Raw genomic sequence first — 23,321 nt, 5'->3', positions numbered from 1 at the left:
GATTATGGTCCAAATCCGGTATGCATAACTCTATACATCAACCGGCCAATTGACCCACCAGGGCTGAAACTGGCCCCAAGATTTTCTCATATGCATCGCAGGGGGATTACCACCTTGCTGGAAGTGCATGAAAGCTCACGTAGCTGCACCTACAACATCCCCCACAGACCAAAGTATTATCAAGTCTATAGCTCAGAAATAACACTGTGGGCGTGTAAACACAAACTCGGCTTCTGCCCCATGCTGAGTGGAAACTGTCAGTATTGTCAAGTTATGCAGAACCATTTGCAGAGTGAGCGACAGGAGGTAGCTTTCTGATGTGCATGAAAGAGAATGGAAAAATGAAGCTAAGGTCAATCTATTTTTAGATTTAAACACTCAAACCTATCTTGCTACATCTCTGCTTAAGAAAAACGTTATATTATCCTGAACCACCACTGTGGGGTGAGTTCACAAAGTAACTGAATTGTTTAACATGATAGTCAAAAGAGGCTGATACTATTCTATATTTGTATGTGCATTGAGTGCAATATACTGCAGTGTGCTTTACTTTTGATTGCCTGCAAGAGAACAAAGAAGCAAAAATCACATACTTGGATGGACGAATAATGGTAACAAATATATTTGTCAAAAGAAAACACATGAGTATTCAGAAAGACCTTTCAAACCAGATATTGATTCTGCTGCTGGAACGGAGAGGAAGAAAAGGTGTGGGTGGGGGGAGGATTTATTAACACTTAAGATACTCACTAATCCCCTTGTTTTTGTTACCTGGGGGCTACCTATATTCCCCAGGCTTTTAGGTGGCCATGAGTGGGTGACTGGTTGCGTAGGGTGGAGGCGAAGGGTTGAGATCTCATTTTGTTCGAGCAAGGGTAAGGGAGGGAGCAGGGATGATGAGGGAGGCAGAGGTCATGCTGGTGAGGGAACAGTTAGATGGGAGGAAGTACTGAAAATAAGACCTCGTTACTTATCTTCTGTATCTCTGGGCAGAGTGCTCTGGATGAGTACCACAGGCCTCAGTGCTTGAAGAGTTAATTGCATTTTTAATTACCATCAAATTTAACTGTAAAATATTTAGAATTATAGATGCTCATGGTTCTAGTTAAAATATTGCAGCTTCAAACTCTTTAATAATCAGATACTGCCTCAAGGAGCTGAGAGTCATATGCCTTCTTCAGGGTCAACTGGGGCATGGGAGAGCTGGAATCTGGATACTTACTTAACAAGCACTTTTTTCAGTTCAAATGTGCCTAGCTGCAAAAACATCTAAGTCAGGTAATTTAAACCCAAATCTTTTGGCAGCTCGCAGTAAGTAGCAAGTATCAGCCACTTGGCAAATCTTTGATTTCATATCGGTATTGGCAATCTGTGGTAATTTAAAACAGGACTAACTGGATACTTTCAGCACAGTTTGAAGTTATGGGAAAATAAAGACAGAGAGACCGACTTCCTCCCCACCCTCGGTTACACCAGCATACAGCTAGAGTAACCAGGGGGAGAATCAGGCCCAAGGACTCTGCACCCAGAGCAGCAAGGCACATCACTGCCTTTCGCCTGCCAGAAAGGGCGTTGGGACAGGGCAGTAGTTGTTTTTCTATGAAGCGTACATTCTCTTTCATGTTTAGGGATTTCCTGGATTGGTTCCCATCATCAGCATAGAATGTATTAATAAAGGAAAACTCAGGACAAAATGCTCAGTGCCCTTCCCCCCTGCGTATTCTAAACTTGTTCTGCACATGTGGAACAAGAACTGAATATATGAGAGCGCGCTATACTGTGGACTGGAGAGGGGGATTTTGCTGCAACTATGGGCTACATCATGCTCTCAGTTAGAAATGTGCAACTTCCACTGGATGAGATTCTGCTTTGAATTACACGGTGCAACTCCCATAGAAAACTGTAGGATGAATACTGTGCATACTACATTCATGTCTAACTGCTGCCATATGATATTATCATAAAAATATTATTGAGTCTCATGGAAGCTGGAAGAATTTGGCCCACTGACATCAACGAGGGTTGCAATATCATTCACTATTTGTTTCACATCATGCCAAAAGTCCCAATCAGGATCAGGGCCCCATGGCATTAGGCACTGCACAGAATACATGGGTAGGCACTGTCCCTGCACTGAACAACCTACGAACTGGATACTCCAGGCATGAGAAACAAAAGCACGGTGGACACTGGGAGGGAGGATGAGGGTGACAGTAATGATATCATATGGTTACATAGATACCTATGATTACAAATCACTCCAAATCCTCAAATTTCTATTTTAAACAAAATAGATAAATAAAATCATCTATTCACCACTGTCTGATTTCTTGGAACAGCCCAGCAGAACTGGGTGCTTAAGAGGAATCTGAAACAATAGATGGTAGTGGCTTATGGATTAATTCAGGGACTGCATTTCATGCATAAAAGTTCCATGCATAAGAACGTGACCATTAGCAACTATGAAAAAGTAGCTAACAGAGACCAATTCTCTCTCTCCTCTTCCCTCCCCTGACATTTGAGCTCTTAAAGATTGCAAGTATTTGGGATTTGCTCTCCCCAACTTATGTTTGAGCTGCATACCTCCTGATAAGGGGTAAGAGCAGAAGCTACTCACAGTAGTTTGGCTGTCAAGAATAAGTCAGAGGCTTACACAAGTAATTAAGTGCATCACTGAGGCTTATTATGCAGGAAGCAAAATACTGAAATATGTTGGGAATCCCTGTGGTTACTTTACGTAGATGAAAGATTGTATGGAGCAGCCATACCATCCTTCAAGCCGCATGCTAGAGATGTGAACGCCTGCTGAAAGATCTTTTGCACAATAGAAATGGCAGAATCAAAGACCTCAAAAAGTCTTTTTGCACATTCTGAGGGTGATGTAATTTTTTAAAATACTTGCCATTTGGTGCAATGTGGTCTGTTTTATAAATATCTCCCAGAGAAGGACATTTCCCCCCCCCATAGGTTTTAATCCCTCTTCTCTGCAAATTAATCTGTTCAAACTATGAAAAATACAGCCATACATATTTATGAGTTAATTTTGCATTATAGTAGCTCTGCATAATAATAATTCTACTCATCTTCTTGCTCAGGGCAAAAAACGTTTTTGATGGGTAAATAAAATTTAAAAAAATTAATCAAATCATGATGATAAAAGAAAGCAGTGTATGTGCCTGGGCTGATAATATTTTTATGACAATTTTGTACAGCTGCATTAGTGATCAGTGCAAAACAGAACCAGAAAGAGGCAGATTAAGCATATGCTGGTCTCAAACTTATTAAAGGCAAATCTCTTAAAATAATATAAAAATTCTCACTTGCTTCTGCCTCACCCAGAGAGCCAACACTGTCTGTCTGTTTAGGTTCTTACCCAGCACTGTAATATCTGATTGGTGGGTGCCATCCATATCAAATATTTTGGAATCACATGACTCCCCCAATTCTCACCCAGAGTCACTATGACATGACCTAAGGAGGCTGAGGAGAGCACCATCGACCCCAGCAAGTACTTAGTCTGCAGCAATCAGCCAGGCAATTTGTCACCCCTTGCTAATAATGCATTGCTGTAACAAGGGCCCCTTAGATCATTAGGCCCAGATCCAAATGACCCTGCCTTAGACATCACCTAGAGAGGGCAAGCAAGCAAGCGAGAGAACTGACTGTCAGGGAGAAATTTCTTATTAAAACATTTTCAAATGTTTGAAATGGTTTGTAAAACCCCACATTTTTCTGTGTTCTCCTCCCTCCCATAGTGAAAGAGAGGCTCCTTTGTCTCTGAAGGCCACGCTGAGTTACCTTAAAAACATGGAATGCCTCAAACTGAATGTTGGGGCTTTTATCTCGCAGCAGGTTCATCATTAGCTTCAAGTTTTCTGGTTTGCTGATGTATTTTGTCATGATGGCAAAGTTGTGTCGGTCCAGAATCAGTTCACCCAGCAGCTACAGGAACATTTACAAAAACAAAGGCCTTGTGACTCATCATAGAATGTATGACTCAGATGAAAGCACCATATTTTTATCTTCATCCCCAGAGGGTTCAATAGAGTCTTATCTTGGGCCAAGATGGCTTCAAAAACGGAGGGCCTTTAAAAAAATTGAGGTAAATTTGCTGTACCTGTAAGTGAGATAACTGTCCAATAGCACTGATCATGCAAATAGTGCAGAGCTAGATACCATATTAAGGCACAGAGTAACAGTTGTATTGAGCCAGATAAAATAAAAGCAAGTACAACCACCCCACATTGTTCTGCTAATTCACCTCAGTCCTTACATGCCCCACACTTTCCTGTTCTAGTCATGAGGAGACTGCAGATATTATCAAATTGCTTGGTGCATGGAAAAATGGGGACTACAACGAACCTACCAAACTCACTCCCACTCTGTGACAGTTGTTTAATAGTCCGAGCATGTTATGGCTATTAAAAGAAAGGTGTTCAGGAATTTTACATTACCTTTAAAGACTGTCTCTTTGTGACATAATTCTCAGAATGAAGCAGTTTTTCATAGTCCTCAAAGATCTAAGGGTACAAGAAAAAAATCAGTGTAGCCATATTCTTCCTTCTCCCCATCCCCCTGTGCTGGTCCTTCCTGTACTAAGCTTTGCAGTGGCAGCAGCACAGCGCTGGCACTTCTTTATGATGCCAGAGCTCAGCCCAGACTGACCACTGATTAGCAACGTCCAATCAGTGTTTGCTTGCACATGTGAATCCACCAGAGAATCAGGAACGTAGTGCCTTTGTGATTCACACCTTATGCCATCATCTTATACAAGATTATGAATTTGCTGCCAAAATAGAGCACACAAATATAACATTAGTAACCAGAGACCATCTGAGGTAACTCTTATAGCAACATAGGGTTATATAAGTAGAGTGCCACCTATGTCCCTGGAAAGACAGACAGAGGAGGCTGGTGGAAGTCTGGCTTGTTAGAGTGACATTGCTATTTTTAAGTGGGTTTCTACGCATGCATCTAACTTGCCCATTTTCCTTTTTGCTTCACTTCAGTTATCCTCATTGTCATTACTATTCGCTATACCTTGGAGGCTTAAAGATCAAAATGAAGGCACTGCAAACACAGCATGGGGCAGTGACACAGAGAAATGTAATGGAGTCATGCAATGTTTATAATGCCTCTTCTTAATGTTACAGTTTCTGGGCCTCACTAGGTTCTGAGGACTTTGAAAGTCCCATTGACTTAGTGGGAGTTGAGGGCTGCTCAGCACCATCCAGGAACAGATCTCTTGTGCTACGACATTTTGCAGTTCTTGTTCATTAAATGTAGACAGAGCCATAGGGGGGCATGGTGATTTACAAACAGATACTCAGTGCTGAAAAAAAATATGAATTTGGAAAGAGACAACATGTTATCCCAACTGGTTAGAATGGGAGGAAAAGGTAATGAGACTACTATTTTGTGTAGTGCTTGCATAGTTTCATTTTATTTTATAAAAAATGTAATGGGCCAAATCTTAACAAACACTAAAATCAATGTAGCTCCGTTTATTCATCAGTATAGCTCCATTGGCATATGACCCAAAGACCGGGTAAAATGGGGCAAGACTCAGGGCCAGAAACCTGAGGCCAAGGGTTTTAATGATTGTGGGAAGCAAGAGCCAATCACTCAGGCAGCTAGACTGTGCCACTGTCTATGCTGCCAGGCCATACTGCTATTTTTAGCAAACTAGCTCACGCAGAGCTAGCGTGTGTAAGGCTGCCTGTGGTGAGAAGCAGACACTCAGCTGCGATGTAGATGTACTCTAAGACTCCAGTCCTGCACTGAGTACCAGATGGGTGGAGCTCTGTGTTTGCACAGAGCCCCGGGGAGTCAGGGCTCCATGCAGGGATTGGCTCATACGATTCATATGTTTGTTCAAATGAAAAGGAGCTGTGTCAATGAACCAGTCCCTGGCTGTCTCATCATTCAAAGAGTGAACACGGAGTGACACTTACCTCCCATCTCACTACATGTCAATGGTGGGCATTTGTCAGCATTGCCACAAACCTCATTCTCAAAGCCAAATCTGCCCTCAGATGTATATATTCAACACACCCTGATTTCAGTGGGAGTTGTTCATTTGTATCTCAGGGCACAATTTGTCCTTTATTGTTTAGGATATAATGGGAACGTCTATACAGCAAAGAAAACCCTGCAGCAGCGAGTCTCAGAATCCAGGTCAACTGACATGGGTTGTGATATAGGGCTAAAAATGGCAGTATATACTCCTGAGGGAATTCTGTGCCAAAATATTAAAAATTCTAGAAGTTTTATTTGTCAATAAATAAATGCAGAGGCTCCAGCATGGCAGTGGGGCGCACAGGCCACTGGCTGCATGAAGGTGAGAGATCACCCTGTAACTTCCTCACTCTCCACCCCCAGGACACAGACTCAGTGGTAAGGCTGCACCTGACCCTGAAACAGCACAAGGCCTGGGCCTGCCCTAGAAATACCCTAGGGCTCTGCCCCTTTATGCCAGGCGCACCATGTGTGGGGCAAGCAGGCTCAACCAGGCAGGATCCAAGTGTGGAGGGGTTTAGTGGGGGGAGATCCAGGTATGGGGTGAAAAGAGTCTGTGTGGGACAATCTGGGTGCAGGCAGCTCAGTGGGGGGGTCTAAGTGTGGGAGGATCTGGATGCACAGAGGCTCATTGGGAGGGTTCCAGGTGCAGGGGCAAAGCGACTCTGCAGGGGCTTCCAGGTGAAAGTGGTTGGGGCTCAGAGGAGGAGTCTTGGTGTGGGGGTCTCAGCTGGGGGGTCTGGGTGCTGGGAGAATAGGGCTTGTTTGGGTGGGGGTCTGGGTACAGCTAGCTGGGAGTCAGTGGGAGTTTGGTGCAGCTAGTTGGGGGATGGTGGCATGGGGGTCTGGATGTGGAGGCTCAGGGTGGTGGGGCTCATCAGGGTGCGGGTTTGAGTGCAGGGAGCTCCATGGGGGGTGGTCTGGGTGCAGGGGTCCGGAGGCAAGGGGTCTGGATGCAGGGAGTGAGGCTTGACAGAGGTATCTGGGTATAGGTGGCCCAGATGCATGGGGGTTGGGAGGATGGAGGAGCAGGTCCTTGTACAGTGACCCCTCCTCCTGCATCTGGGGAGCAACGGGGGCAGGAAGCAGGGGAGGATGTTGAGCTTCCTGCCGCTGGGGGCGGTTTCTGGGGGCGGGTCAGACACAGCCCCAGCCACTTCTTGCAGGGGAATGGGAAATCCTGTTCTCTCCTGCCTCCAGCCCAGCTGGGACTAGCTGATCCCAGCTCAGGGTAGGAGCCACTGGCTGGGGTGTCCACAGCTCTGTGGTGATTTACCTCTCTGCCAGCTGCTCCAAGTGCCTGAAATGGTGTACCTGCGCAGCTAGGGAGTGGTGTCTGGCTGCTCTTGCAGGTCCCCTTTGCTTCCCTGTCAGAAAGTCATTTTTCTGCAGGGAAGCATGCACAGTATTCCTCGAGGAGTAAATACAGATGTTCCGGCTTGGGCTGGATCCTGGGCTCTGAAACCTGGGAAGGATAACAGAGCCAAGGCTCCAGCACAAGCCAGAATACACTGCTATTTTAGCCACAGCAAGCCTGAGTCAGTTGACCCAGGCTCTGAGACTCACTTCTGCGAGAGTTTTTTTCCCCCTTGCGGTGTAGACATACCCAATGTCTCCATTTGCTGGGGAAAAAAAGAGTGAGCCCAATCTTGCAAAGTGGTGTGGGTGCCTCCTGCAAGGTGCTGCGTGACCCCAGCTCCACTGGCTTCAACACACCTCACAGGCTCAGGCCAAACAGGAACAGATTATGCTTTGAGTCTCCAGGTCTCTTATTCTTATGGGGGAATTCAATCACCCTAACATCTGCTGGGAGAACAATACAGTAGTGCACAGACAATCCAGGAAGTTTTTAGAGAGTGTTGGGGACAACTTGCTGGGGCAAGTGCTAGAGGAACCAACTAGGAGCTATGCTCCTCTTAACCTGCTCTCACAAAACAGGGAAGAATTGGTAGGGGAAGTAGAAGTGGTGACCTGGGCAGCAGTGACCATGAGATGGTCGAGTTCAGGATCCTGACAAAAGGAAGAAAGGAGAGCAGCAGAATATGGATCCTGGATGGCAGAAAAGCAGACTAAGACTCCCTCAGGGAACTGATGGGCGGGATACCCTGGGAGACTAACATGAGGGGAAAAGGAGTCCAGGAGATCTGGCTGTATTTTAAAAAAGCCTTATTGAAGGTGCAGGAACAACCCATCCCGATATGCAGAAAGAATAGCAAATATGGCAGCTGATCAGCTTGGCTTACCAGAGAAATCTTCGGTGAGCTTAAACACAAACAGGAAGCTTACAAGAAGTGGAAACTTGGACAGATGACTAGGGAGGAGTATAAAATTGTATTGCTCAAGCATGCAGGGGTGTAATCAGGAAGGCCAAAGCACAATTGGAGTTGCAGCTAGCAAGGGATGTGAAGGTAACAAGAAGGGTTTCTACAGGTATGTTAGCAACAAGAAGGTGGTCTGGGAAAGTGTGGGAGCCTTACTGAATGGGCGAGGCAACCTAGTGATAGATGATGTGGAAAAAGCTGAAGCACTCAATGCTTTTTTTGGCCTCAGTCTTCACAGACAGACAAAGTTGCTCCCAGACTGCTGCACTAGTCAGCACAGTATGGGAAGGAGATGAGCAGCCCTCAGTGGCGAAATAGTTTAAGGACTATTTAGAAAAGCTGGACATGCACAAGTCCCTGGGTCCGGATCTAATGCATCCGAGGGTGCTGAGGGAGTTGGATGATGTAACTGCAAAGCCATTGGCCATTATCTTTGAAAACTTGTGGTGATCAGGGGAGGTCCCGGACGATTGGAAAAAGGCAAATATAGTGTCCATCTTTAAAAAAGGAAAGAAGAATCTGGGGAACTAGAGACCAAATCAGCCTCACCTCAGTCCCTGGAAAAATCATGAAGCAGGTCCTCAAGAAATCCATTTTGAAGCACTTGGAGGAGAGGAAGGTGATCAGAAACAGTCAACATGGATTCACCAAGGGCAAAGGATGCCTGACCAACCCATGACTGCCTTCTACAATGAGATAACTGGCTCTTCAGATATAGGGAAAGTGTGGACGTGATACATCTTGACTTTAGCAAAGCTTTTGATACCGTCTCCCACAGTAGTCTTGCCAGCAAGTTAAAAAAGTATGGCTGGATGAATGGACTATAAGATGGATAGAAAGCTGCCTAGATCGTCAGTTCAACAGGTAGTGATCAACGGTTCCATGTCCAGTTGGCAGCTGGTATCAAGCAGAGTACCCCAGAGGTCAGTCCTGGGGCCGGTTTTGTTCAACATCATCATTAATGATCTGGATGATGGGATGGATTGCACCCTCAGCAAGTTCGTGGATGACACTAAGCTGGGGAGAGAGGTAGATATACTTGAGGGTAGCAGTAGGGTCCAGAGTGACCTAGACAAATTGGAAGATTGGGCCAAAAGAAATCTGATGAGGCTCAACAAGGACAAGTGCAGAGTCCTGCACTTAGGACAGAAGAATCCCATGCACTGCTACAGGCTGGGGATTGACTGGCTAAGCAGCATTTCTGCAGAAAAAGACTTGGGGATTACAGTGGATGAGAAGCTGGATATGAGTTAACTGTGCGCCCTTGTTGCCAAGAAAGCTAACGGCATACTGGGCTGCATTAGTAGGAGCATTGCCAGCACAGCGAGGGAAGTCATTATTCCTCTCTATTAGACAGTGGTGAGGCCACATCTGGAGTATTGTGTCTAGTTTTGGGGCCCCCACTACAGAAAGGATGTGGACAAATTGGAGCAAGTCCAGCACAGGGCAACAAAAATTATTAGGGGGCTGGGGCACATGATTTACGAGGAGAGGCTAAAGGAACTTGGCTTATTTAGTTTGCCGAAGAGAAGAGTGAGGGGCGATTTGATAGCAGCCTTCAACTACCTGAAGGGGAGTTCCAAAGAGGATGGAGCTAGGCTGCTGTCAGTAATGGCAGATGACAGAACAAGCAGCAATGGTCTCAAGTTGCAGTAGGGGAGGTCTAGATTGGATATTAGGAAAACCTATTTCACTAGGAGGGTGGTGAAGCACTGGAATGAGTTACCTGGGAGTTGGTGGAATCTCCATCTCTAGAGGTTTTTAAGGTCAGGCTTGACAAAGCCCTGACCAGGACGATTTAGTTGGGGTTGATCCTGCTTTGAGCAGGGGGCTGGACTAGATGACCTCCTGAGGTTCTCTTCCAACCTTAATCTTCTATGATTCTACGATTCAAAGAGGTACCAGTGATAGTTTTGAACATGTAGCAGTCTGTCTAGCTGATAAAACAGATTTCTGTTTGTTGATTGGGAGTCCTTTAAAGAACATTATTCTCCACTACATGAACTTCGAGCATTAGTGCTACACAAACTCAAGACAGTCATTTTATCACAGTCCTTTAGTACAGAGATATAGAGAGTAAGTGAAGATATACAAATTGCCTGAGTCACACTGCATTTGTGACTCAGCAGCATGCAAGCTTGAAGGTAACATGACCACTTAAATCTTCTGTCAAATTCCACCACCCATGTCAGCCCAATTTCAGTTGATTCCAACAGAATTTTTCTGACCTACACTTGATTTTCAGAGACAAAGGGCAATATACCAATAGACTAACTAACTTAGGATGATAACAAGTATATTCACATCTCAAAATCCCTTGGGATTTACAGAGACAATTTCCAGTAACACTAAAATAAGGTTTTGTAACTCTTGTCCTCTATCCTGAAGCATTAATGGGGCATGAATGACCAATAGCTATTCCCTAACACTGACCAGGTGGCACCAAACTGTAGCAAAAGGTAAATATTTTAAAAATAAAATTGGTCTAATATCTGTACACACGTGTAGCTCCCACTAGTGTTAATGTAGTTATGTTGTGTGCAATGAAGCGAGAATAGATTCTTCCACATCCTAAACAAGATTTGCTTTTGGCATGGAGTTGTACTAGAAATCTGGAAGCCTGTAAACAGGATATAAGCATTATTTCTACAGATGGCTAAGAAGGGTTCTCCCTTGGTAAAACTAATTATTTTGGCTTATAGGGTGCGATGCTTGGTTCTAAGTAAAAGTTTTAGGTGGGACATGTAGCCCTCAGCTGCACATGCTCTGTTTATGAGCAGATTAGAAAGTAGGATTCAAATAGCTGCTGAAAAATAGGCATCTTCCCTGAAGTCCCACTGCTGCTATCCCAATTGGATCCCTCGCCTGGGAAGTGGAGGAACTGTGCTGTTGAACGAACAGTTCTGATTGACACAAAGAATCAAGAAGATCCACCCATTTTTAATGTTTTTTTTCTGAGTGGAGCCGAAATGCCTCTACAAAAGGTTTCCAGTTCAGATCCATGTGAGGGTGGACTCCTCAAAATAACGTTTGCAGGAACATGTATGAAACTGTTAAGGCTGGAAATTATTTGTACTTACTGTGTCATAATTTTGTTCTAGGAAATCTGCTACCAACAATTTGTGTCTCGTTAGCAGGTCCTGGAAAAGAAACAACCAGGGGAAAAAAATCACTATCTGAAGCATTTCAAACTCAGCCAGCTTTTTCCCCCCCACTAGTTTGATCATCCCTTTAATCTTCAGTTGTAATGGCTTGGGGAACATTTTAAGCAGCTCTTCTCCTTAAAAATAATTTCCAGCATTATCTCAATAACAGAATATGTAAAAAGAGTGACAGTGCACCATTTAATAATCAGTTGCTGAATCATGATTACTAGTTCAGTGAATAAAAACAAAACATATTATATTTAGAAAATATGTATATTTATAGATTTTTGCGCCTATCATATAATCTGTGGGCACATGTGCATATATTAATTTTTAACATACCAATTGTAAGTTGGAGCTATTTTACCTTTATAGAAACTACCTTTCAGAATACAGTGTATAGCTCAGGGACAGCCAGAGATTGTGGCCTGAAGTCCAAATGTGACCCATGAAACCTAAAACATGCCCCACAGATGCTCACTGTCACTCTCCTTCTGTAGCTGCAAAGTGATGACAACGTTAATCAACTCCAGTTTTTATGGTTTATGGAGGCAAATAGGCAATTTCAATTAATTGATCACAGCAAAAACAATTACCAATCGCCCTATCTCAAAAAAGATGTATTGGAATTGGAAAAGGTTCAGAAAAGAGCAACAAAAATGATTAGGGGTATGAAATGGCTTCTGTATGAGGAGAGATTAGTAAGACTGGAACTTTTCAACTTGGAAAAAGAGACGACTAAGGGGAGCTATGATTAAGGTCTATAAAATCATGACCGGTGTAGAGAAAGTAGATAAGGAAGTGCTGTTTACTACTTCTGATAACACAAGAACTAGGGGTCACCAAATGAAATTAATAGGCAGCAGGTTTAAAACAAACAAAAAGGAAATATTTTTTCACACAACGCACAGTCAACCTGTGGAACTTTTTGCCAGAGGATGTTGTGAAGGCCAAGACCATAACAGGGTTCAAAAAAGAACTAGATAAATTCCTGGAGGACAGGCCCCTCAATGGCTATTAGCCAGGATGGGCAGGGATGGTGTCCCTAGCCTCTGTTTTCCAGAAGCTGGGAATGAGTGACAGAGGATGGAACACTTGATGATTACCTGTTCTGTTCATTCTCTCTGGGGCACCTGGTACTGGCTACTGTCGGAAGACTGGCTACTGGGCTAGATGGACCTTTGGTCTGACCCAGTAGGGCCATTCTTATGTTCTAATAAATATTGGGGTTGCCTACATTTATTTATTTAAAAATAAATTTCTATTTGAAGGAGTTTGAACCTGAGAGGTTTTAAGTGCCACAATTCCTATTTGGAGTTAAGAGAAGACCAGGACCATAGATTTCACTGAAAGTTTATGTTGCTGAACATCTCTTTGGCTCAAGAGTAGCCCTCTGGCTCCTGGCAAATGCTAGTGTGGCCCTTGGCATCATAGAGTTTGGGCCCCTGGGACCTGACTCTCCTCTCAGGCTGTTTTAAATAAATAGTGTAACTCTATTGCCTTCAAAAGGGTTACTTTCCATAGGAGTAAAACAGGAGTGAGAAGAGAATCAAACTCCTCATCTAGTAAATTGACCTAAGCCAATTTTTTCAAATGTGGGTGCCTAAAAGTTAGCCACTTAAATCCATATTTAGATACCTAAAGGGAAAAAAATGGCCTGATTTCCATACAGACTGAGCACCCACCTTCCCTATTGAAGTGTATGGGAGCTGCAGGTACTTGGCACCTCTGAAAATCAGGTCACTTATTTAGGAGTCTAAATATGGATTTATGTGGCTAATTTGAGGCATCCAAATTTGAAAAAAAATTTGTTCTACTGCTCTCTTGGACTCGAACAGAAAGGGCTTTGAATCAGGCCCTGTATCTTTTTCTTTAAAAGATCTCTCTTCTTTTAACAGCTTTGTTACTCACTGTCAGAAGCTGAGGCACATGCAATTGTCTTTACACAGACGTGTTCTCAATAGCTCCAAAAATATATTTCATCTGATGGTTCTTCAGTTTTTAAATTTGATTTACAATGAATTATATTGAAAGGATTAGTATTTAAAGGATTTGTATTTATCAGCTATTGAGAAGGGGGAAGAAGAGGTCCTCATAAACATAGTTGCTATAAAAACTAGTATACTATATAGTTAGTATATTCTTTTGTTCAGCAGGCATGTGACGAATTCAGGTTAATTTCTGAGTGGGCTTCAGCTACTTCATATGCAGGGCACTTAAGCAACCAAGCACAGCATTTTTCATTGTGTCCAACAAACTGCATATAGTCCAAAAATTAGTTTTGTTTTTATTCATAGAAAATCACAGGACAGAGTGATGCAGCAACATTTGACCAGCATTCTTCCCACCTCCTAGCTCCTCCTGGTACGTCCAGAGCAGATTAGGTCTCTAAATACAAGTCCATTTTCCCTGTTCCCCTTGCATTGCTTGGCAGCTCAATCACCCTCTGCCATGCACCTGGCTGAATTTAATTAAAAAGTATATCTTAATATCAAAAATTCCAATATTTCCCTACTATAAATATCCTTAGATATAAATGCAAATTTAATTAAGCCCTTTTCTGGGCCCCTGCAACAGACAAGTCTTTCTTCTCTGCACCAAACACCCATGTGATTACATTATACAACCCAACAAGGGGGTGGCAAAACCCAGATCAACAGGTGCAGTAATCCACCGAATGAAAAACTGCAATACTTGTTTTTGCAGTCTTAGTAGTCAAGATATAGCTATATGTTTTACAATTCCTGTTGCTTTCTCATCACTTATTGCTATTCCAACATAACAGTGATACCAGGATCAACCAACGTTTATCTAGGCCAATACCAGATGCTTCAGAAAAAGGGGCCAAAAAACCAAAAACAACAACAACAACAAAAACCAACAACCCATAATGGACAATTATGGAGCAAACTGCTCACAGAGGAAAAGTTTCTCTTAACTTCAGGCAGCTAGTAGCTAACTTATGCCCTGAGCCATGAGGGTTTATGTTCTTTATAATTTTTTTGTCTATTTAATGTATCTACGGATGTTACTATTCATACAGATATATAATTCTATTTTTAAATCCTACCATGCTCTCAGCTGGTGGGTCCCCATGACTATATAGGTCCATTGGTTATACATGGCAGGGTCCAGCAGTCTGCAGTCCTTAATACAGCTCAAAAGTGCTTTGTTCCATGCCCTGCCTTGTGGCTGGGTGAAAAGGAGATTGTTACCCACCTCCACCCATATTTTTCCCTTTCTTAAAGCCTGATTACTCTGATATTGTGCAAAAGATATGAATTTCTTCCAAAGTAAATTAATGGCAGAGCTGGAAATAGAATCCAGGAAATCTTACTCCCATCCCCATGCCTGATCAAAGGACAATACTTCCTCTTTGAATACAGAGAGGGTCATTGACCATCAAAAACGTGAGTCACGTGTACATCTTTATAAAATAATATTGCTGTACATATTTTAACTTGGAATTCTCTATATTTATGTATTAGTTCAAGTATCACGATATTTAGCTGGAGATAACAAAGATGGATAGCAACTTCAAGTCTTCTTTATTGTTTAACAGAGCTGGTTTGTACTGGAAATCTGGTGTCACTGACCACTTAGGAACAAGAGGTTACTCCCATTAAGCAAATCTTTACTCCACTCAATATTTCAAGGATGACAGTAAAAATTAAGACCAGGTTTCGCAATGTGCCTTACACTGGTGAGCTGAATTTTCTATTAGACTTCTAATTATATCTGAGGTTTCTCTCATCATGTTTCTAATTAGCTTTTCAAGAGGAAAGAAATAACTTGTTTCTATGACAGCAAAAACCTACTGACAAGAAAAAGAAAAAAAAAGAGCCATATCTATATTTAGAAGAATCTCTTGTTGCGAAGATTTTTCCCCAGCTTTTTTAGGTGGTTTTTACAGAGAATAATCAAACTGTTCCTACGCATTAAACCTAACAGGCAAACAATTTTTGCTCAACGACTACACTGGCTATTATTGCAAGTCACATATACATTACAGTCACATATACATTGCATAAAGTAAAGCACATTGCAGCCAACATCCTCTTTAATATGGAGATATGGCCTGTGGAGACTGTAGGTACCATCATGCAGTGCTGCAACAGGAGCTGAGCAGCAACCACAGACCATAGAAGTTAATTCTGCATCTTGCATTTGGTCCACCTTAGCCCTCCCATTAGAGGAAGATTTAACAGGGAGATAGCAGAGCAAATCCCAGTCATGCCCTTCTTCTTGCTTTGAGGGACATGTAAATAAAAAGGTTGCAGTGCTTCAGTTAGTGCTGAAATGGTTTGATCTAACCTGTTGCTCTCCCATCTCTCTCCCCTTGGCCTACCTCTCCAATTTCTCAGTACTGCTATCCCCCAAATTCCCAAAATAATGAAAATTGGCATAAAAGGTCATACCATTTTCTAAAAACAACAGATTCGGGATTCTTTTTAGCTGCCTTTTGAGCCCTTAAGGTGTGATCAAGTCATGTTTTCAAGCTTTTTCCTGCAACCACAATGGCTAGATACTTCAAAAAAATGAAAGCAGAAATTCTAACAATCACATGAAATCAGGAGCTGAGACTTTAAAAAACTAAAACTATCACAGGACTCTCAATAACATTGTGAGAGTTAGCAACACTGGTTTCCACTTGTCACAGTGGTTGCTTCAGCTGACCTTCATGTTGCCTCTCCAGCTCCACATCACCCTTCTCCTGACCCGAGTGCCATTAGGAACAAATCAGTTGCACACACAGAAAATGGGAAATGACTGCCTAGGAAGGAGTACTGAGGAAAGGGATCCGGGGGTCATAGTGGATCACAAGCTAAATATGAGTCAACAGTGTAACACTGTTGCAAAAAAAGCAAACATAATTCGGGGATGTATTAGCAGGAATATTGTAAGCAAGACACGAGAAGTAATTCTTCCACTCTACTCTGCGCTGATTAGGCCTCAATGGAGTATTGTGTCCAGTTCTGGGTGCCACATTTCAGGAAAGATGTGGACAAATTGGAGAAAGCCCAGAGAAGAGCAACAAAAATGATTAAAGGTCTAGAAAACATGACCTATGAGGGAAGACTGAAAAAAATGGGGTTTGTTCAGTCTGGAGAAGAGAAGACTTGAGAGGGGACATGATAACAGTTTTCAAATACATAAAAGGTTGTTATAAGGAGGAGGGAGAAAAATTGTTGTTCTTAACTTCTGAGGATAAGACAAGAAGCAATGGGCTTCCATTGCTTAAACTGCAAGGGCACTTTAGGTTGGACATCAGGAAAAACCTCCTAACTGTCAGAGTGGTTAAGCACTGGAATAAATTGCCTAGGAAGTTGTGGAATCTCCATCACTGGGGATTTTTAAGAGCAGGTTGGATGAACACCTGTCAGGGATGGTCTAGATAATACTTAGTCCTGCCTTGAGTGCAGGAGACTGAACTAGATGACCTCTTGAGGTCCCTTCCAGTTCTATGATTACCATCTAGCCTTGCCTGTCACTGCTCTATTCCCACATCCATACTCACTGTGGCTCTACTCCCCCCACATCTAAATCCATCTAGAGACTTACCATTACTTCCCTACTGAGTTCATCTGCCAACTTGACCTTTATCCTAAAACCTTCATGTAATGTAAGATGCAGCACTAGTCCCATTTCCAGAATTATGGGAAGAGATTTTTTTATGCACTGCTACAAATGTGCATTGTGAAGTATCATTAAACACTGAGGAAAAGGGATGAAAAAATACTGAGGTAAAATGAGACTGAAATTACACCTACGATTTTGCATGAATTTCTCTATTTTACAACCCTCACCTAACATACAAAGTAAATATAGACCTACATGGTAAGTACTGTGTAATCACAGGGTAATTATTTTCACCAGCTTATTTCTCTATTCTAAACTAGTCTCATGAACTACAAGTTTACAGAGCCATCAGTTAAAATTTGCCGCATTGCTGTACTGCAGTCCTAGGACCGTATGACCAGTACAGGTGCATGTGGCGCCTTTGATCCAGTCAGGGTGTATTGGAAATGTTTTCAAGTTACATGGATCTGCTGGTTACACACTGGAGGCAAAGCAGCCTGCAGTCCCTAATACAGCTCAAAGGTGCTTTGTTGCGTTGTCTGGCACCAACTCCATGATCACAGTGCTGGGGCTGGGAACAGCAGTAATGCAATTAGTCATTCTTCTTTTTAAATGATTGGAATACTATTAAGGAAGTAGGAACAAAGGGAACCTTTTGTGGACAAAGCAGCGGAGGAAATAAGCATGGGAAACCCCTATTATGGGGTGAGAGACACGTGATTGCAGCTGGCACCCTCTTCAGGGATTCTTATATTTCTTCTAATGATATACTAAATGGGCATTGGCTATAAGTTTGCAGACTCCTACATGGTATTGCTGGATCTACCAGTTGTTTTTTTGTTTAAAAAGGACTACACTGACCCAAGTACTCTCTTGTCCATAGTACACATTATAGCAACTTATGCAAGTTCTCCATCCTTTTAAGATGGCAACATACATAAGGACTAATCTCTGAATTACTTGTCAGCCAAAATTCTTACATTATCTATTAGTGGACAGTACAAAGCCAGACCTGAAGTGGAGCTCTGTGTAGCTTGAAAGCTTGTCCCCCTCACCAACAGAAGTTGGTCCAATAAAAGACATTACCTCACAGGCTCTCTCTCTCTAAACTGAGTAACAGGCAGCATGGTAAAATAACACAGCATTTCCTACTTCACAACCATTCCATGGACATGGAGATGCCAGGCCTGTCAAAGCCAGCGACAACCTTGTTTAGGAAGGTCCAAAAAAATACCTAGTGGAGAAGGCATTGCTTTCCAGTGAGTCTTCCTAATGCTATCAGAGTTCACAACTGACATTGCAAAACCAAGACAAGCTGTGGGAGGCAGCACCCCAGAATTGCTTAGAAGAAAGATTTAGGCAAAGGTGGTCAGACGAAATAGCTGACTGATTGGAAATTATTAGTACATGGTACCATACTGATCTGATGAAAAGCTGATATTAAGCCAAGTGGCAGAGATGTCAATCAGAGGGGAGATGTTTCAAGTCCTCCCTCTTGTTTGTTCTTATTCTCACTTGTGCAGTGTCTAAAATTGACAATTTAAAGTCCTTAGGGCAATGACCTTGTTCAACTACTCATGCTACCAATCTCCTAGCTCATCTTTAAAAGTGGTATTAATAATCACGTCAGCCTTTTGTCCAGGATGGTTAAGCAAAAAAAGAGGTTTTTTTGTTTGGTTAATTATGTGTTTAGCATGTCACTCACTTCAGGCATGGAATGAGTGCATTTTGTTTGGGCTGACGCTGGCAAAATCTGCTTTATTATGGGATTGGTATTATTTTTCTGCACAAGTGTCTGTAATCCTGTTGCAGTCACAGAGCCAGGTTTGAAGGTGTCTGGCAGTCACTCTTTCAGTCTGTTTTTACTGATGTTTCAAATATGTGGTGATGTCTTTTCTATTGATTAAGATTTACATTACTCATCTCGGCAGAAGCATAAGTTCACAAGGACTAAGTGAGGATAAACTTCCACGTATAATGTCAGCACTCAGTTCCCTGAAACAATAATGAACTCAACTGTGCCATTTAAACACAGCCTACGGTAGAAAGTGGTGTGTGGCCACACCTGCCCATGGAGACCACTGGGAGATATTCTGTGTCATGGAGGCAGAATACCTCTTTGAACGATGCAGTACATAGAGGACTCAAAACCACTACTACACTCCTTTCAGCAGTGTGCCTTGCCAGCTTTTTCTTCTGTGTGTGCCAGACCCACTCCATGGAATGGCGCCGAGAAGCAGAACAGTCTTGATTCCATCTCCCTGCTCCTCCAAGATATGGAAGCAGTGCAGATACAGCAGTTACATCTGGCACTTACATAGGCCTCCCAAGGTGGGGAAGGTCCTTGCCCCTTCTCAGTTTGTAGAATGTCTGTGCACCGATTAAGGAAGTCATATATTTTATTCATTCATCAAAATTATTCAAGAAAACTTTCAATAATTTTGTTGACTCTGTAGCTTGCTATTTGAATTGTGTTATTGCATTGTGATTGATCACATCAATCATATGATTTACATCTGTTCTGTGATTGGATCAATGTAACAACCAATTTGCAAACGTACTCCAAAAAGCATGCTGATGTTTTGGTTTTGTGATTATTTTAAATTTAGCACCTAGAGCCCAGACAGGATTTCTTGTAAGTTGTACTTAGATCTGGATACAAACAAAATAAAGAATTGTGAATACTGTGAAAGGTAGTTCATGTAACTATTCACACATATATTCATGGAATTTATTTTAAATATTTGCCTAACTCTGCTTCTGAAGAATAAAAACCTAAAGGCTGCTGCATTCTCTTTGTTTTAAATTACCTAAGAACAAGACACCTGAGTCTGCACAGCAATTATTCTCTTAGGACATAATCCTGAAATTCATTGTATGTTCCAGACTGCTGCACCCATGCAAAGGCCCAGTGACTTCATTAGGGTTCTGTGTAGGTGTAGTAGCATGTCTTCATGCAAGAAATTGCAGTGATCAAGGCCTTAAAATCTGACCCTGCTTGGTCCTCCAAGGCCACAGATCCCCAGGAAGAAGGCCATATAGGACTGGACTGTATAACTGCCAATATTTTAAGATGAATCTATGAGAAAAGCTTAGCCACAGTTATAGATAGGACAAGCAGCGTGGTGTGTAAGGACCAAATTCAGAGCAGTAAGATGAAGTAATGAACATTGTGAATGACTAAAATGATTCATCCCAAATATTATTTTTAAGGGATTATATGTGATACATGGCTAATTTTAGTTTTAAATGGTTATACAAAATGTCTTGGAACATCAGGATGCAGGACATCAAAGAAACAGAAATCTGGATTAAATTAAAGACTCGACTGACAGTATCCCTGCTGTAAATCCAGTCACAATCAGACCAGAGATGAATTTAGTCCTCTCTGTCTAACAGTTAAAAAAGCAGTCTACTAGAAAAAAACCCCCCAATCCCTGTGTACTATACAGCATCCAACAGTCTAAAGCCAGTGAGGGAGGAGTGCTGTTTTAAACACAACATTGTAAAGTTCCCATGGACATCAAATAATTTACCTTAAATGTAGCAAAGGCATCAGAAGCGATGTCAAACGTTGACATTTCCACATATTTGAAAAAGTCTCTGAACTGTTCTGAGAAAAGGATGATTTTGGCAAGTGGCTCATGCCGGATACATTCTCTCAGCATAATTCCACAGCGTAAGGCAATATGTGGTGCTTCGTACCTAGAGTATGAAAAAGCACCAAAGAGGGTTATTTTAAGCATAAATGGGCAATTGCCTACCACGTATAAGATGCATCTATCAACAGAAACACATACTAGAAGGCCCTAATACAGAACACTGGATCCAACCTTCATGGCTTGGACCCATACTTCAGAAACATCAGCTGTATCAGTGGGTCTCAAATTTTTTTTTTTTTTTACTGGTGACCCCTTTCACATCACAAGCCTCTGAGTGTGACCCCCCCTCATAAATTAAACACACTTTTTAATATATTTAACATCATTATAAATGCTGGAGGCAAGCGGGTTTTGAGGTGGAGGCTGACAGTTCAGGACTCCCCATGTAATGGCCTCAGGACACCCTGAGGGGTCCCGACCCCCAGTTTGAGAACCCTGAGTTATATAATTAAGGTTGCTAATAGTACAAAAAAAAAGGAGGGGAGTGGAATGAAAATTAAAATTTCTGAAATACTTACATTTCCATTGAAATTTTTATGCTTGGTCTCTGCTGGTGATTTTGGGGTGTTTTTGAAAATTTTGACCAGAATTCCTTCACCATTTTGGAATTGAGAGGGTAAATCAAATACAGTATATTCCAATCTCCTTTTATATTAATTCTGAGACCCTTAACTTTTATAAGTAAAATATATACCGCCTCATAAACCATGTTTTTTCCCCTTTCCACTCTGCAATAAGAAAAGACTCCACTGGAACACTAATCTCTAACAAGCAAGAGAGGAAGAGTTTATCCATGCAGCCTCTTTAGTGTCTGTCTCTCTGCAGTTCTGATGACCTATTCTGTAGCCTGGGAGTTTGGGCAGAATTTTGTTCATCTCAGTCTCTGTGGAGATTTGTTCAGAAGACCAGCATCTGGCCCTCAAGTTGTAACCACCTTATGGCAAACATACTGTATTGTACAGCAGCAAGCACACTTGACTTCCCTCCCTCCCATCCCTCAGGGTTTACATCTCTCTCTAATTCCTATGTAACACATTGCATCTCCTTTAAGTCAAAGTGCATACTGAGATAAATCATGCAAGGTTTGAAGAAAAAAATAGATGCGATTTAGCCAATCAAAAATACCAAACCTCCTCCCCCTGCAACATTTAAATTACTACGCAATGAACATGCTTTAACAACGTTCATTTAGCTGAAAGTGACAGGGCCCAAATGAATAGAGAGGAAACTCTGCTTCAATAGGTTGACTACAGTCTATCAAAACTGCCTGTTAGCCAAAGCTTATTTGCCTTATTGTTTCTCTGCACAATTAATTTCTACTGTCAGGCTAAAATATAAGACAGACTGCCATCTGTGCTATGAGTGAGTAGGCCTTTCAAATTCACCACCAGCTTCCACGTTAAAAGAATGGTAGTGTTTCCAGAGCATACTAAGGCTGCATATTTCCACATGATGACTACAATAGCTGGCCTAGTGAAAAATAAACCACTGATTCAAAAGTCAAATGAAGGTCCTCTTGCCTCAAACGAAAATAAATCCCAAGCAGCTGATGACAATCAAGCATCTCTCTATCATTTGGGGGGCCATTTGCAACTAAACATCTGACTCTTTATATAGTAAATGTCCACAGATGTTTTCTGTTAAGAGTTTCCTCTTCTCTACTGCATCAGGTCACATTAGTACAAATGCACCTTTTCAAACAGAAGAGGCAGTCACTTCTAGGAGTGTGGCCAGGAAATGTTTAATGGGTGGGCTAGGGAACATTTTAGGAGGAATATAAATAAATTATATTTTTACCAACACAATACACTTCCAAAACCACAAGTATCATTGTAAGTAAATGCAGCAGAACCCTTAAGTCAAACGCTTCATTATTCAGAATTTGGTATGTCACTGGAGCTACATAAGTAAGGCAAGTTGTACTTGGCTCCTGAAATGTACCTGAAAGAAGATTACCAGCTGTCTGGCCATAATTAGCACTTTGTCTGCATCAGCAGTTCCATTCAGAGCCACTGAAAATTTAACAGAGAACCAGGAGGGAAAGTAATCCATTACCAGATGCTAATACAGCATTGTTAGTGATAATTATTAGTTATTATTAGCTGATAATGTGCTCAGTGGTGTAAAGACACAAAATGGAGATCCTACCTGCTCTGAAGAACTTACAACCTAAAAGTTAGACACTGAACACAGGATGCACTGGGAAACTCAGAAGAAGAAATCACTTTAATATTTAAAACTCATTTTTGTGGACACTGTGAAATCAGCAAGTCAAACAGAGACTTGCAGGAGAATAGAAGTCACTTGGAATGGGGGGCGGGGGCAGGAGAGAAAAAGGACAGAAATCAAGGCGGAAGAAGGAGACAAGCAGGGCTGGACTGGAGGGGCACAAGAAGAGACTTCTTGACAAATTGCAACATCCCCCTCAGCTTCTTAGGCCTGATCCTACATCACTAAAGTCAATGAGAGTTTTGCTACTAACTTTAATGAGCACAGGATCAAGCCTTTAGTGATGCTCTAATAGTATAGATATTATCCCTGTTCAGAAAGGAGGCAGCAGTGGAATACAGCACAGAAACACAGCATGGCAAGGT

The 23,321-nt window shown here is 42.1% G+C and overlaps 1 protein-coding gene across 3 annotated transcripts in view; it reads right to left on the bottom strand.

Annotated features, from left to right (window-relative positions):
* CAB39L (calcium binding protein 39 like) overlaps window positions 1-23,321 on the bottom strand; it is a 113,615-nt gene that overhangs the window by 5,106 nt on the left and 85,188 nt on the right. For all 3 annotated transcript variants that reach the window (XM_030564806.1, XM_030564821.1, XM_030564815.1), the window contains 4 exons: window positions 20,602-20,770; window positions 11,420-11,479; window positions 4,455-4,520; window positions 3,799-3,942 (listed from right to left, as the gene is read on the bottom strand). In XM_030564806.1, the coding sequence (XP_030420666.1) occupies window positions 3,799-3,942; window positions 4,455-4,520; window positions 11,420-11,479; window positions 20,602-20,770 (439 nt within the window). The remainder of the gene's footprint in view (window positions 1-3,798; window positions 3,943-4,454; window positions 4,521-11,419; window positions 11,480-20,601; window positions 20,771-23,321) is intronic.

Source organism: Gopherus evgoodei, chromosome 1 (genome assembly GCF_007399415.2).
Source record: "Gopherus evgoodei ecotype Sinaloan lineage chromosome 1, rGopEvg1_v1.p, whole genome shotgun sequence".
Classification (NCBI taxonomy): domain Eukaryota; kingdom Metazoa; phylum Chordata; order Testudines; family Testudinidae; genus Gopherus; species Gopherus evgoodei.
Note: the sequence above shows the minus strand (reverse complement) of the source record. Positions and strands in the feature narration are given on the sequence as shown.